Below are 13951 nucleotides of genomic sequence, written 5' to 3'. Positions count from 1 at the left end.
TCTTCGCTAACCACCGTATTTTAAATGTTACTACTCCAGCACCGAGTGCTGAGTAATGTATAGAATTGTTGAATCATTACATTCTACACCTGAAACTAATATAACACTGTATGTTAATTTTACTTGAATAAAAAAAAATTAATATTACCATTCCAGACACAATCATCTGACTTTTCTGTTTTGTATTTTCTCTTAGCATTTATCATCTTCTAACATAATAAGATAACTTTACATATCATTTTTCAAGTGTCTATCTGGCCTGCCCCAAATACATGTATGCTAGAATTAAACTCCAGGAAAAAAAGAATTTTTATCTATTTTGTTCATAGCTATTTCCCCAGGACCTAGAACAGTATGTGGCATATAGTTGACGTTCAATAAATGTTTGTGAAATGAAAGCACAAATGGTTAAGTAAATTGGGTTATACCAAGATGTGGGAAGATTAGGCAATCAGATAAAATTGTACCCTACTGTGTAACAATATAGAAAAGGACATATGATGTAACCTGTTAAAAGCTTATGATGCAATGTTATGTGATCAAAACTACATTGATATGGGTTTGGCAACATTGTTCTTTTCTGGTTTTTTTGTTTCCCTTCCCTTAGAGTTTTCAAGAGATGCCTGACTAGCTGTCTCAGTGGGTGGAGTATGGGACTCTCGATCTTGGTTTGTGCGTTTCAGCCTCATGCTGGGTGTAGAGTTTACTTAAAAAAGAAAAAAAAAATGTTGGAGTTCCCAAGTTTGCCTTTGGTCCTCTTGCCATTTCTATCTACCCTCACCACTTCCAATACTATAGCTTATTTAGCATGTCGTCCAAACCACCGTCTGGGGCCCAGGCTGTTTTCAGCTTACCCACATTATTCATTACTCATGTTGTTTTGTATACACCTCTATTGGTAGTTAGATACCATTCTGGGAATAGCTATCAGTCTGTTGCATAAAAATAAGATAACTCTTCCAGGATAAGATGACCAGAACATGTTACTAAGAACTCAATAAATGAGTAATACAAGACAGTAATAAATTTTAGAGTTCATACTGTGTGCCAAGTACCTCTAAGAACTTCACATATTAATAGTATCATTTAATTCTCACAGCAGCCCTGTGAGAGGTGTAAGGTAGACATGTCTTTATTATACAGATGAGTAAATAAGGAAATAGGATTATAAAAAACAGTAACCAAAAAGTATGCAGACGTTAAATTAAGTATTAAAGAGGGGGAGGAGGATTATGAGTGTTTTTTGTCTTTCAAAAAAGTTCTTTAACATTGTAGTTAAGCTGCGTCTGTGTGTATTGTGTACGCGTATGCGGGCGAATCTGTACGCGACCAAATAAATTAACTACTTTAGTGGGCAAACACAGCAACCGGATATTGTAGGGCAGGGTATGGGAAAAAGGGAGGAACCCAGAGGTACAAACAGGTCGAGCCCGCCTCCACCAGTGAGCAGCCTGCCGAGGCGGGGGCGGGCGGCAGGAGGAGCAACGGGCCCCACCCACGGAAACGAGTCCTTACCGGGAGGCCAACCGGCCTCTCCTTGCAAATAGAGTGCGGGGGCTGTGGGCGGAGCCACGCCTGAAAGGATCCAGGGGCACCGATTGGCTGACGCAGAGATGGGGCGGGCTCTAAGGCTGGCCCAGCCTCGCGGAGGGGAGGGACCTGCGCGCGAGTCTCCTGGAGAGGAAGGAACCCGGCGCTAAGCGCGCTTTGAAACGTAAAAGTCTACAGCACCCTGGGCCCTAGAGGCGGAGCCGGAAGCTCTACGGGTTTCAGCTCTGAGCCCCTCTGTTTTCGAAGGGGCAGCCCTCTTCCTCTAGCCCGGGGCTGCCTCCCTCCTCCCCCTTCGCCCGGAGGCCGAAGCCCCCAGCCAGGCCTGGCGGTGCTGCGGCAGCTCCCGGACCCGGAAGAAGCATTAACTCTCGTCTCCGCCATGGAGCCCACCGCGCCGTCCCTCACCGAGGAGGACTTGACAGAAGTGAAGAAGGACGTAAGTAGCATAGCCTGGTCCAGATGCCGCCGAGGGCCGGGGGTCGAGGGGGGGCAGGGGCAGGCTGCGGCCCGGCGGGCAAGGAAAGCGGAAACCCGGAGTGGGAGTCCGAGTCGGAAAAGAGCCTGCGGGTCAGAGAAGCGGAAGGTCCAGACACCGCAGGACTGCTGGGAGCCCTACATCCGAGGGCCTTGGTGGAAGTGATCCCCCGTGACCTGTTAATCTACGTTTTAAATCGCTAAAAGCAGGGCTTGGGTTTCTGAAACCTTGTCCAGTGGAGCGTTTCTTCGCAGTCAGCTGTTTGCCCACTCTTCACTCTTCCTCTGGTGTTTTGTTTTTTTTTTTACCCCCGCTGTGCTTTGGAGCTGCGTTGTTGGGAATCGACTGCCCAGGTTCATCCTTGAGTCAGACTCCTTAGGCCGTTGGCTCAACCTGGAGCAAAGTCAGTTAAAGGATCCCAAAGCAAATATGTGAAACTCTTTTATAAAGGGGGTTGGGGGAAGCTCAACAGCTGAAAGCACAACCTGGAATTCCCCTAGTAGGCAAACGCCCACATATTTAAATTGGGGGGGGGCGGTGTAGTCGAAAATTAATATACAGGTAAATGCTGAAAATACTCAGTACCTAAATTAGTCTCTTTTGCTTGGATGTTGCAGAACTGCACACATCTTAATACTTATTTGCAAAGAATGACTTTGTTAAGGTATTTCTTGTTCTCTTTTGCTTTTAATTGTTTTGCCATGTGAGACCTATAGGAGTACCACTAAAATACTTTACATAATTTCAAATTAAAAACAGAAACTCAAAAAAAAAAAAGCTGCCAAAACAGAAACTCAACAGAAAATGAGTTCTGGTTTAACACTGCAGTATGTATACAGAATCATCTTTGTGAACTGGACAAAACAGCAGCTTTTTAAACGTTAATCTACCTTAAATTCTTCCCCTTGAAAGGTTTATTACACTGAACTCGCAATTACAATTGGTATGACTCATCAGTAAAAGGAAACTGGCTATGACTGGGATTTGTGCCTTAGGTTCCTCATTCAGATATTTATGGAGCACTTACTGTATGGATAAAGTACTGTTCTTGGGCCTGGAAAGAAAAAAAAAGGACAGTCAGGCCTCTGCTTTACATTCTATTTGAGATAAGACTGGGACACTGATAACTACTGTACAATACCTGAATGTTGTTTTATATAAAATTTGTGCCAGTAAAAACAGGAATGTCAAGAACTAAGCCTTCAGTGTTCCAGGTTTTTTTGTCACACACTTTGCAATGTTTCCATTTAATCTTTACAGCAGCCTCTGAGGGAAATAATTATCGTCCCCAATTTACAGCTGATTAAAAAAAAGGGTTGTGAGAGGTTAGGAGTGGGCATAAATATAAAACCTGTACACAATCACAGATATGAGGAGTGTCTCCCAGGTCTTAATTCATTTTTTTCCTATCAGTTCATTGATACTATCCATCTCCATGATTTCAATTTATAGCTATATCAGAAATTCATAACCTTGAGGAATCATGAATGGGTTTCAGGAAGTCTATTAAAAAAAAAGTATGTGCATATTTTTTTCTTAGAAATTTTTTTCATGCTATTTTCAAAACGGTTGATGACTTCAGAAGGTTTTAAAATTATCATACACAGGGGTGCCTGGATGGCTCAGTTGGTTAAACATCTGACTTTGGTTCAGGTCATGATCTCATAGTTTGTGAGTTCCAGCCCCACGTCGGGATCCATGCTGACAGCTCAGAGCCTGGAGCCTGCTTCAGATTCTGTGTCTCCCTCTCTGTCTCTGGCCCTTCCCTGCTCGCTCTCTCTCTCTCTCTCTCTCTGTCTCAATAATAAACATTTAAAAATTAAAAAAAATAAAATTATCATACACATATTTGGACTTCCTTATCTGTCAGCTCTAGGTGCTTATTTCCAAATATCTGCTGGAAATCCACTTCTTTTTTCTGCACACTCAAAAACTGAACTTTTTATTATCCCTTCCCCAAAGCTGCTTGCTGTCCCTGCTGTATTCTCTGTCTTGATGGATAGTGTACCACCACCCATCCTCCTGGAAAATCCCACTTTTTCACTGTGCTCCTTCCGTCCCCACCTCCTGCCCCCATCTATTTCTTTACCTCATCTTTTTGGTTGAATTTAGTTCTGTTTCATAAATATGGATTACATGCTGCTGTGAAGCATGGGTGATTCTAACAATTCAAAAATTAAAAACTAAGACACAGTCCCAGTTTGAAAAGCTTGATTTCTTGGAAGGAGGGAGACAGACATAAAACGATAATCTCCAATTACAGGATAAGTGCAATGTATTTTACATTCATCTATAACACTACTTGACATTCTGATAAGTGCAAGATATACAGAGTTGAACAAAACATATCTGGTTTTTGCCTGCTTTAAACATACAGGTTGTTAGGGTTGAAAATTAATAAATATATGATTACAGATTAAGCTAAGTACTATGAAGGAGACAGGTGTTGAGACAATAGCAGGGGGGAATCTACTTGCAATAGGATGGTCAGGGAAGATTAGATTTAAATTGGCTGCTGAAGAATATGACAGAACTGGGGGAATAATTCTATTCTAGGCAGAATAGAATTTGCAAAAGACCTAAAGCAAGCAAGACCTTGATGACTTGGGGAAATTGGAAGAAGGCAGAAGGCAGCAGGTGCCCTGAGGTGAAGTTAGAAAGGTGGGCTAGAGCTAGATCATAAAGGGTCTTAGAGACGGTAATAAAGTGTTAGGATTTTTTCCCCAAGTATAGTAGGGACCTATTGAAGAATTAGATTTTTAGTCTCCTTGCGTATTGTATGAACTGAGGAGAGCAGAAGTGAGAAGAGGAAAACCAGTGCGGAGATTCTTAGAATTTATATAGTTGAGAGCTAATGGGTGATTTGGATCAGGGTCAAAGCAGGGGAAATGGATGGAACAAGGGAATTCCAGATGGATTTTTAAAGTAGAAATGATATCACTTGGTGATAGATTTAGTTGAGAAAGAGAGTGGAATTAGATTGGTAAGTGAAAATGTCAAATCAGCTATTAGACCTACAAGTCTGAAGATCAGAAAGGAGATCTGAGCTAGAACTATAAATGTGGGATTGAATGAGTTCACCTAGGAAGTTGAGAGCTGGAAGGGAAAAGGGAGATCATAGGGGAGTTTTACAAAGTGAAAGGTTACAGCCACAGAGATGAGAATGAAGCCAGGAGAGTGTGGTATTCCTCTAAAACAAAAGAGTATTTTAAGGAGGGAGTGGTCAACTGTGTCCACCCTATTGAGAAGTAAGATGAAGACTGGCAAGTATCAGATTTGACAGGAGGTTACTGTAGCTGAGAAGAGTAGTGAGACAGACTGGAAATGAATTGTGGAGTCCTGCTATATAGAAAAGTGAAATATATGCACAGGATGCTACAGGGACAGAGGAGAGGGGTGCCTAACTCCGTCTAGGGAGTTTAAGCAAAGCTTCCCGAAGGAGATGCCCACTGTGCTCAATCTTAAAGGATAAATGCGGACTTTGGGTATGAGAGGAGAAAACAAGACGAAGGTAAAAACACAATGAACTGTAGAGTGATAAACAGCAATTTTAGGTAGAATATGATGTACCAGGACACACGGAGGTGGTGATAGATTAAGCTGGAGAGGTAGGCAGGATCCATACTATGAATTGCCCTGTCTGCCATTATCAAACAGCTATTATTTATTGAGTACTTACTGTGTATTGGGAACTGTGTCGAGCCTTCATATTCACTTAGTCCTTCTGAAGGTCCTGCAAGGGAAGTGTTTATCACTATTTTTTCAGTAAGGAACCCAAAGCTTAGAGGGGTTAAATAACTTACCCCAGCTCTTACAGGAGTATATGGCAGATTTAAGATCCGAACTGAAGTTGGCCTGATCCAGAGCCAAACTCGACCTCTCCACTGTTCTGCCGTAGTTGAGGAACTTCATCTTTTAAGTTGGTGGAACACACTATTTTAAATTTTTACAAAATTCACTGACAGTATTTCAATATTAGTAAAATTCATATGGTACTTTTTTTCTTGAAAAACTGGAAGATCTAATAGATGTGTGAAGGAGACATTTGAGCGGGAGGAAAGAACTAGGAAGTACAGCTAGGTGTCTATTCTTAATAGTCCATGCAGCATATGATAAAGACCTGAACTAAGGCAATGATTATAATAGAGATGAAGTGAAGGGGCAGATTCAATAAAAATAAGGAGTAAATTGGCAGGACTTGGTGGATGGGTGATCAGATATGGCAAGTGAGTGAAAGACAGGAAGTCAAGGATGAGTTGTAGGTTTATTGTATGATTGGATGGGTGGTGGTACTCCCAAATTAGTTAAGAATATCAGAGGAGGGGCACCTGGCTGGTTCACTTGATTAAACATCAGACTCTTGATCTCAGCTCAGGTCTTGATCTCGGGGTTGTGAGTTCAAGCCCCGCTTTACAGTCCACACTGGGAGTGGAGCCTACTTAAAAAACAAAAAAAGAATATCAGAGGAAAGGGACAGGCAGAGGTAATAAATTTGGTTTGGGACATGTTGAATTTGAAGTACCTTTGGAGGGGCGCCTGGGTGGCTCAGTCAGTTAAGCGTCCGACTTCAGCTCAGGTCATGATCTCACGGGTGGTGGGTTCGAGCCCCGCGTCCGGCTCTGTGCTGACAGCTCAGAGCCTGGAGCCTGTTTCAGATTCTGTGTCTCCCTCTCTCTCTGCCTGTCCCCCACTCGCGCTCTGTCTCCCTCTGTCTCAAAAATAAATAAACATTAAAAAAAAATTTTTTTTTTTTTTAAATGAAGTACTTTTGGAATGTCCAAGTACCTTTGGAAAGTCTTGATTGCATATACAAATTTGGGAATGATCAGCATCTAAGTGGTAAAAATGACAGCAGATGGAGTTTTTCAAGTTCAGCTTTTTTTTTTTAATTTTTTTAAATGTTTTTATTTATTTTTGAGACAGAGAGAGGCAGAGCATGAGCAGGGGAGGGGCAGAGAGAGAGGGAGACACGGAATCCGAAGCAGGCTCCAGGCTCTGAGCTGTCCTCACAGAGCCCGACGCGGGGCTCGAACTCACAAACTGCGAGATCATGACCTGAGCTGAAGTCGGACACTCAACCGACTGAGCCACCCAGGGGCCCCTTTAATTTATTTTTTTTAAGTTTGTTTGAGAGACAGTGCAGACACCAGTGGGGAGGGGCAGAGAGAGAGGAAGAGAATCCCAAGCAGGCTCCACTCTGACAGCACAACTGTGATAGTGCAGCTTTATCTCGTGGACCATGAGCTCAGACCTGAGCCGAAATCAAGAGTCGGTCACTTAACCAACTGAGCCACCCACGTGCCCCTCGAGGAGTTCAGCTTTTAAATCTATTGTCTCCATCCCCACAGCTTAAATTCATACACTCAACATAGCTTATGTAAAATATGGCAGCAATCTTCTTATGGGTCTCCCAATTTTTGCTCCCCCCAACCCCCAGTCCTCTGCAGAAGTTTTTTTATTGCTTCTGATTTATAAACCTTTGATGACTCTTTTGGCTACAGGGAGATGTATTTTCCTCAACATGTTATAACAGTTCTTCCCTAATCTGACCTGTTTTCCTTTCCAGCTTCATTTCTCACCACCCTCACATGCACCCCTCATCCCAACTACCCTAGTCTTGTTAGTGTTTCCCTCTGTGCACCTTCATGCTACAAGTATAGCCTCTGTAAACTTCCCAGGTCTAGAGGTACAGTTAGTTGCTTACTCTGTGCTTTCCCAGTACTTGTGTTTTTTTTGTTTTTTTTTTTTGTTTTTTGTTGTTGTTGTTTTTTTTTTTTTTAATTCTGGGTCTTTTCACATTGTTTTATAATTACTGGCTTGAGTTTGTTATGTATTCTCCCAACTAGACCATGTGCCCTTTGCATGCAGGATCCAAGCCTTGTTCATCTTTGTATGCTCAGCACATAGCATAGTAGGTATTTAGATCTCCGAAATGTTTGTTGTGTGAATACATAAATGAATGTGGGAATTCAGTGGCCTGAGAACTATAGGAACCCTTCACCTAGCTTGCTTTCCTGCCACCATGTACTAGGTAGGGTATTTCTAAGATCTTCCATTCCCTCTAGCTCATCATGATACCTGTGAGTCCATTTAGTCATCACTGTCTTCATCGCTAACATTTATTGACCACTTACTATTTACCAGGCACATTTCTAAGTATTTTACATGTATTTATTTCTCATAATATTCTGATGAGGAAACTGAGGCACTGAGGAGTTAACTTACCCAAGATCACATATCTAGTAAATGAAGGAGCTAGAGTATAGTCAGCAGAATCAAATTATTAATGCTATTTATTGGGACCCACATCAGTTTTCTGCTAATTAAATTTCCTGAGGCACTTCTCAGATCTAGGTCTGTTTTCTGTGATTTCCTTTTCATTTCTTTAATTCCTTCCAACATTCACTATTTCTTTAGCGTTTACCTCCCCACCCCCACCCCTTCTGCTTTCCTTCTCCCAACTGACTCACTGAGTTAGTCTTTCCAACTGACTCCAAAGATAGATACATTATGAGTCCTTTTAGTGCAGGGTTTCTGTTGTTATTATTATTGTTATTATTATTGTTACTGTTATTTTGTTTTACTCTAGGAAAATGGAAAATTAACAAACATGAGAAAGTTATAAATTATGAGACCTCACTAAGCTCTCCTCTTTGGTCCTGACTAATCTCGGATTCCTTGTTAAATGGTAACTAAAATGTATGGAAGCCTCTGCTCTCATCTGTACCCCTGAAGTTGGAGGCACGCAGCAGACCTCCCTATTTCCACGACCCAGGCCCTCTAGATTCACCCCCTCCTCATAATAGCCTGGTCTCGGTGTGTAGGTGTGAAGATGAGATTAAAGCAGCATAGAAACTGAGCAATGTTTAGTCTAGGACCTACTTCTGTCCGCTTGGCCATTTGTCTTAATAACATAGATCTTAGTAGGCCTGAGTTTCTTGACTTCAGTACGTTTTCTCCCACCAGTTAAGATTCTAATAATAGTCACCTAATAATCAGTCACCTATGTGATTTCCTCTGGTGTTTAAAAAAAAACAAAAACACTGAAGCATGGTTTGTATCTTTTAGGCTTTAGAAAATTTACGTGTATACCTGTGTGAGAAAATCATAGCTGAGAGACATTTTGATCATCTACGTGCAAAAAAAATACTCAGTAGAGAAGACACTGAAGAAATTTCTTGCCGAACATCAAGTAGAAAAAGGGCTGGAAAATTACTAGACTACTTACAAGAAAACCCCAAAGGACTAGATACGCTGGTTGAATCTATTCGGCGAGAAAAAACACAGAACTTCCTGATTCAGAAGATTACAGATGAAGTGCTGAAACTTAGAAATATAAAACTAGAACATCTGAAAGGTAAACTATTTTAAGTGGCCAAGAATTCATTTAAATGTGACAATGCTTTCATTTATTTGTAATGTTTATTGAATTTTAAATTTTTATTTATTTTTGCTGTTTATTTACTTTTGAAAGAGAGAGAATGTGAGTGAGCGAGGGGCAGAGAGAGAGGGAGAAAGCGAGAATCCCATGAGGTGCAGTTAGAAAGAGGAAGAGAGCATAGGGCCCGGAGCAGGGCTTGAGCTCACCCGGTGCGGGGCTCGAACTCATAAACTGTAAGACCATGACCTGAGCTGAAGTCGGATGCTTAACCAACTGAGCTACCTAGGTGCCCCTGACAGTGCTTTTAAAAGTAAAATACAGAGGTTCCAGGCTGGCTCAGTCAGTAGAGCACGTGACTCTTAATTTCAGAGATGTGAGTTCAAGCCCCACATTGGGTGTGGAGCCTACTTAAAATTTAAAAAAAATTTTTTTTCTTGAAAAATACAAAACTGAAAACCCAGAAATGATCATTTTGTTTTTATTCAAAAAGTTTCAGCTTCAGAATTACATTTGATTTACATTGTTTTTACCTTTTATCATGCCATTTCACTGGAAAAGTGGACGACTATCACTCAGTGTTCTGAGTGTAATGAAATCTGAGTTCTAACTGTAATGAAATCCCGGTATACGCAGGAGCTGGTTTCTGAAGTCAGCAGAATGTCAGTTCAATCTATTCAAAAATAACTGCTGAAAATGCACATCACACACGAAGAACAATATATAGACGAAGTATTTTTATAGTAAGTCCAACTCTGATAGTTCTTCTTCCACCTGCTAATCACAGAATGAAGTGGGCGGCATGTTTATAAGAATCATGTTATAGAAGTTATCCGTAATTTTAAATACTAGAGTCACAGTCTGGCAAGACGGGAAGGGTGTGGGAATGGAGGTTGATTAACGGCTCAGCAAATTTCACCGCCCACATCTCACCCTCACCCCGGAGTACACCCTGACCAATTGGAATACTTCATAGAATTGCCTGCACTGTTTAAATCCTCCTCTCCCCACAAACCCCGTCTCTCTCTCTCTCTCTCTCTCTCTCTCTCTCTCTCTCTCTCTGTCTGCCTTTCTGCAGAGCACTTGAGATAAATGTGCATGTGATATAGCTCTACTCCAGCTGTTCTAGGCACTGGGGATACAGAAATGAGTAATTTAGGACTCTGCTCTTAAGAAACTCACAGTCTGTTAAGTCCATACTGGGGCGCACTGGAAGTCTTCCTCCTGAGCACATTTAAGAAGATCATTTAGGGGCGCCTGGGTGGCTCAGGCAGTTGAGTGTCTGACTTCGGCTCAGGTCATGATCTCATAGTCTGTGAGTTCGAGTCCTGCATTGGACTCACTGCTGTCGGCACAGAGCCTGCTTTGGATCCTCTGTCCCTCTCTCTCTCTGCCTCTCTCTGCCTCTCTCTCTCTCTCTCTCTCTCTCTCTCTCTCTCTCTCTCTCAAAAATAAATAAACATTAAAAAAGAGAAAGAAAGAAAAGAAAATTGTTTATATAGCATGGAACAGAAATGCTGAATGTATTGTGAAGCTGAAAAGCTAGTGGGGGAAAAATGACATATAAATGTACTTTATAGACTTTGCAGATTTTCCATAAAATTTGTCAACTCAGGATGTTCTGTGCCTATAGACAGGTTAAATATTTGCTAAGCCGAACAGATAAAATTTGTTTGTGTTCATTCTTTCACCCTGAGGCTAATTGATACCTATACCCATTGGATATGGTAAAATTCTTTGATCAGAAGAGCCACTATCATTTAAACTCTAAGGTTGGGAACCAGAACATTATTTAATGTGAAGAGACCTGGGTTCTAGTTCTCACTTTCCCATGAAGTAGTTCTAGAATGCTGGGCATGACTTAACTCTTTGAGGCCTCTATTTTCTCATCTCTGATAGTGAGAAGCTATCCCAGGGGACCTCTAAAATTCCTTCTACTTCTAACACCCTATGACTCAGGAATCTATAATTGGTATTAACTCATAGAATTTTAGCATATGCCCTGTTTACAGTTTGTTTCTTACTGCGTTTGTGCCAGAATGCTAAAGAATATTAGTTGTGAAAGCTATTTCTTACTTTATGAAAAATTTTAGGGGCCACATAATTTTTTCCAGGTCATTCAGTAGTTAAGTATATGAGTACACAAATTAAATGTGATTTACAGCATGTCATTTAGCTTCTTTGCGATGACTTCCTTATCTAGGAAATAAAAAATAATGGTGTACTTCATGGTTGTTGGGAAAAGCAAATGAAACATGAAACGGATTATGACAGAATTTATAAACTGCTATTTAAATTTTTGGTTGTGTGGTAACCAGCTTGTAATCTTTCAAAACTTACAAGATGAGTATGGGCTGGAGTTTTTTTTGTATGTTTGTTTTGTTTTGTTTTAGTGACTTTTTCATTTACATCTGAATAATTTTATTGTAGGACTGAAATGTAGCAGCTGTGAGCCTTTTCCAGATGGCGCCACAAACAACTTCTGTAGAACAAATTCAGATGAGAGTAATTTCTCTGAAAAACTGAGAGCATCCACTGTCATATACCATCCAGAAGGAGAATCCAGCACAGCCCCCTTTTTTTCTATGGAGTCTTCCTTGAATTTGCCTGTTCTAGAAGTGGGCAGAACTGACAATCCCACCTTCTCTTCAACTACGCTTCCCAGACCTGGGGACCCTGGGGCCCCGCCTTTGCCGCCGGAGCTGCAGTTAGAAGGAGGAGGAACTTGTGGAAACTCTAGTGAGATGTTTCTTCCCTTACGATCACGTGCTCTTTCGCGTCAGTGACTGAGATTACAGCCTTCTAATTTTTTTTTAATAATGACAAAAAATATTTGAAAGGATATGAATCTTTTTATAGAATTGCTATAATGACTTAACATTTGATATGCGTCTTTTAAAATGCAATGGAAGCATACTTTGTAAATAGAGTCTTTTAGAATAAAAGAAGCATACTTTTAGATAGCTAAAGAAAATCATGTTGATCATGTAATTTTCAGTGTTTTCTGTTCTTTCCATTTTTGAGGTATCTTGAGTGTGTTCACATTTTTTATGTTTTAAGACTAACAGAGAACATTGCTCTATTTGAGAGTAGAGTCTCAGGCTGGGAATAATGTCTCAGTGCAGTTGTGCTAGAAATTTTCGAGGTCTAATAGTCCTTTCCAATTCTTCAGCAGTAAATTTTCAGATTAAGCTATTTCTGGATGGAATAAAGCCAATCACTGACAGGAAAACTGCCAGTGTACTGAAAAGAATCTGTTTCCCACTCAGTTGGTCTTAGGGACACTTACAGAGTCCCCTTCTTTTTTTTTTTAATTATTTTATTTTATTTTTGAGAGGGAGAGAGAGCACCAGCAGGAGAGGGGCAGAGAGAGAGAGGGAGACAACAGAATCAGAAGCAGGCTCCAGGCTCCGAGCTGTCAGCACAGAGCTCGACATTGGGCTCGAACTCACAAACCCGTGAGATCACAACCTGAGCCGAAGTCAGATGCTCAACTGACTGAGCCACCCAGGCACCCCACAGAGTCCCCTTCTAATGTGGGGTGACATCAGAGAGAAATGTTGAGGTTGGAACCACCAAAGATCTCAATTTGCCAAAATACATTTCTTACTCACCTTACTAATAGTACCTTCTTAGGATTTTCACAGTCTTTGCTTACCATTTTAATTCCTACATAAAAATCTTGACAAAAGCCTGCTATTGCATATAATTTGATGAGATTTAAAACGTTTTTCTGTGCTTTTCATTCGCTTTTAATGAAGACCACTGTACAAGTTGAAATAACTAGGACAAAGTGTGTGTGTGTGTGTGTGTGTGTGTGTGTGTGTGTGTGTGACAGTTCTGTCTTTAATATTGTTTGGAACAAGTGGCCATTAGCCTTATCTGTCTTTTTGTTACATAACAAAGTTTGACTAATTTTACACCTTTATAAATTTTATGCTGTCACTATTTTTATTTAAATTATAATTCTATTTTCCTGATTATATGTCTCATATATTTCCATTACTTTCAAAAAGCAGAGATGGAATATGCTAGTAACAATAAAAGGTTTTAAATTGTAGTGCGGATGTTTTGGAAGTTTCAAGTATTTCATTAGGAAATAAATACCTAAAATACTTTTTTATATATGCCAATTTTTATACACACATTACTTCAGGTTGTGAGATCAAGTTGCATTTCTGGATAGACCAATGAATTTATCAGTCATGAAGAAGATTGGCATATTGGCTTTAAAATTTTTTTCAAGCCTGGATGATTTTTGTAGTGTAACATTTTCTAAGGATTATAGGGAAACATCTCACCTTCAGCAAGGCATAAGAAAATAGTAACATTACATTTGAAGAAATCTCTTTAAAAAGCAGAAGCAGGCTTTTCATTCGTTGATGACAATAAAAATTTGATATGTGGTTACTTTTTAAAATTTAAATAGAATTTACTCAGATCGAAAAAATTTGGATACGCTGTATCGCCTACATTTATGGTTGATAACACTGAGTTTTCTTTCAGACTGTTAACTATTCAGATAATAAAATTAATGTTTTAACAAA

At 40.4% G+C, this 13951-nt stretch overlaps 1 protein-coding gene across 1 annotated transcript; it reads left to right on the top strand.

Moving 5' to 3' along the window:
* Positions 1–1638: 1638 nt before the first annotated feature.
* BCL10 (BCL10 immune signaling adaptor) lies at positions 1639–13951 on the top strand. Its single transcript, XM_015070392.3, has 3 exons — positions 1639–1987; positions 9095–9383; positions 11835–13951. The coding sequence occupies exons 1-3, from the start codon at positions 1931–1933 to the stop codon at positions 12188–12190; spliced, it is 702 nt and encodes a 233-aa protein (XP_014925878.1). The 5' UTR covers positions 1639–1930; the 3' UTR covers positions 12191–13951.

This window comes from Acinonyx jubatus, chromosome C1 (genome assembly GCF_027475565.1).
Source record: "Acinonyx jubatus isolate Ajub_Pintada_27869175 chromosome C1, VMU_Ajub_asm_v1.0, whole genome shotgun sequence".
Classification (NCBI taxonomy): Eukaryota; Metazoa; Chordata; class Mammalia; order Carnivora; family Felidae; genus Acinonyx; species Acinonyx jubatus.
The sequence above is the reverse complement of the archived record's forward strand: the minus strand, read 5'-3'. Positions and strand labels throughout refer to the sequence as shown.

Bases quoted from the DNA above. Each gene is read 5' to 3' on its own strand.
- BCL10 (XM_015070392.3), top strand. From the start codon at position 1,931: ATGGAGCCCACCGCGCCGTCCCTCACCGAGGAGGACTTGACAGAAGTG. The intron at 1,988-9,094 runs GTAAGTAGCATA...TGTATCTTTTAG, and splicing joins TGACAGAAGTGAAGAAGGAC to GCTTTAGAAAATTTACGTGT. The intron at 9,384-11,834 runs GTAAACTATTTT...ATTTTATTGTAG, and splicing joins AAAACTAGAACATCTGAAAG to GACTGAAATGTAGCAGCTGT.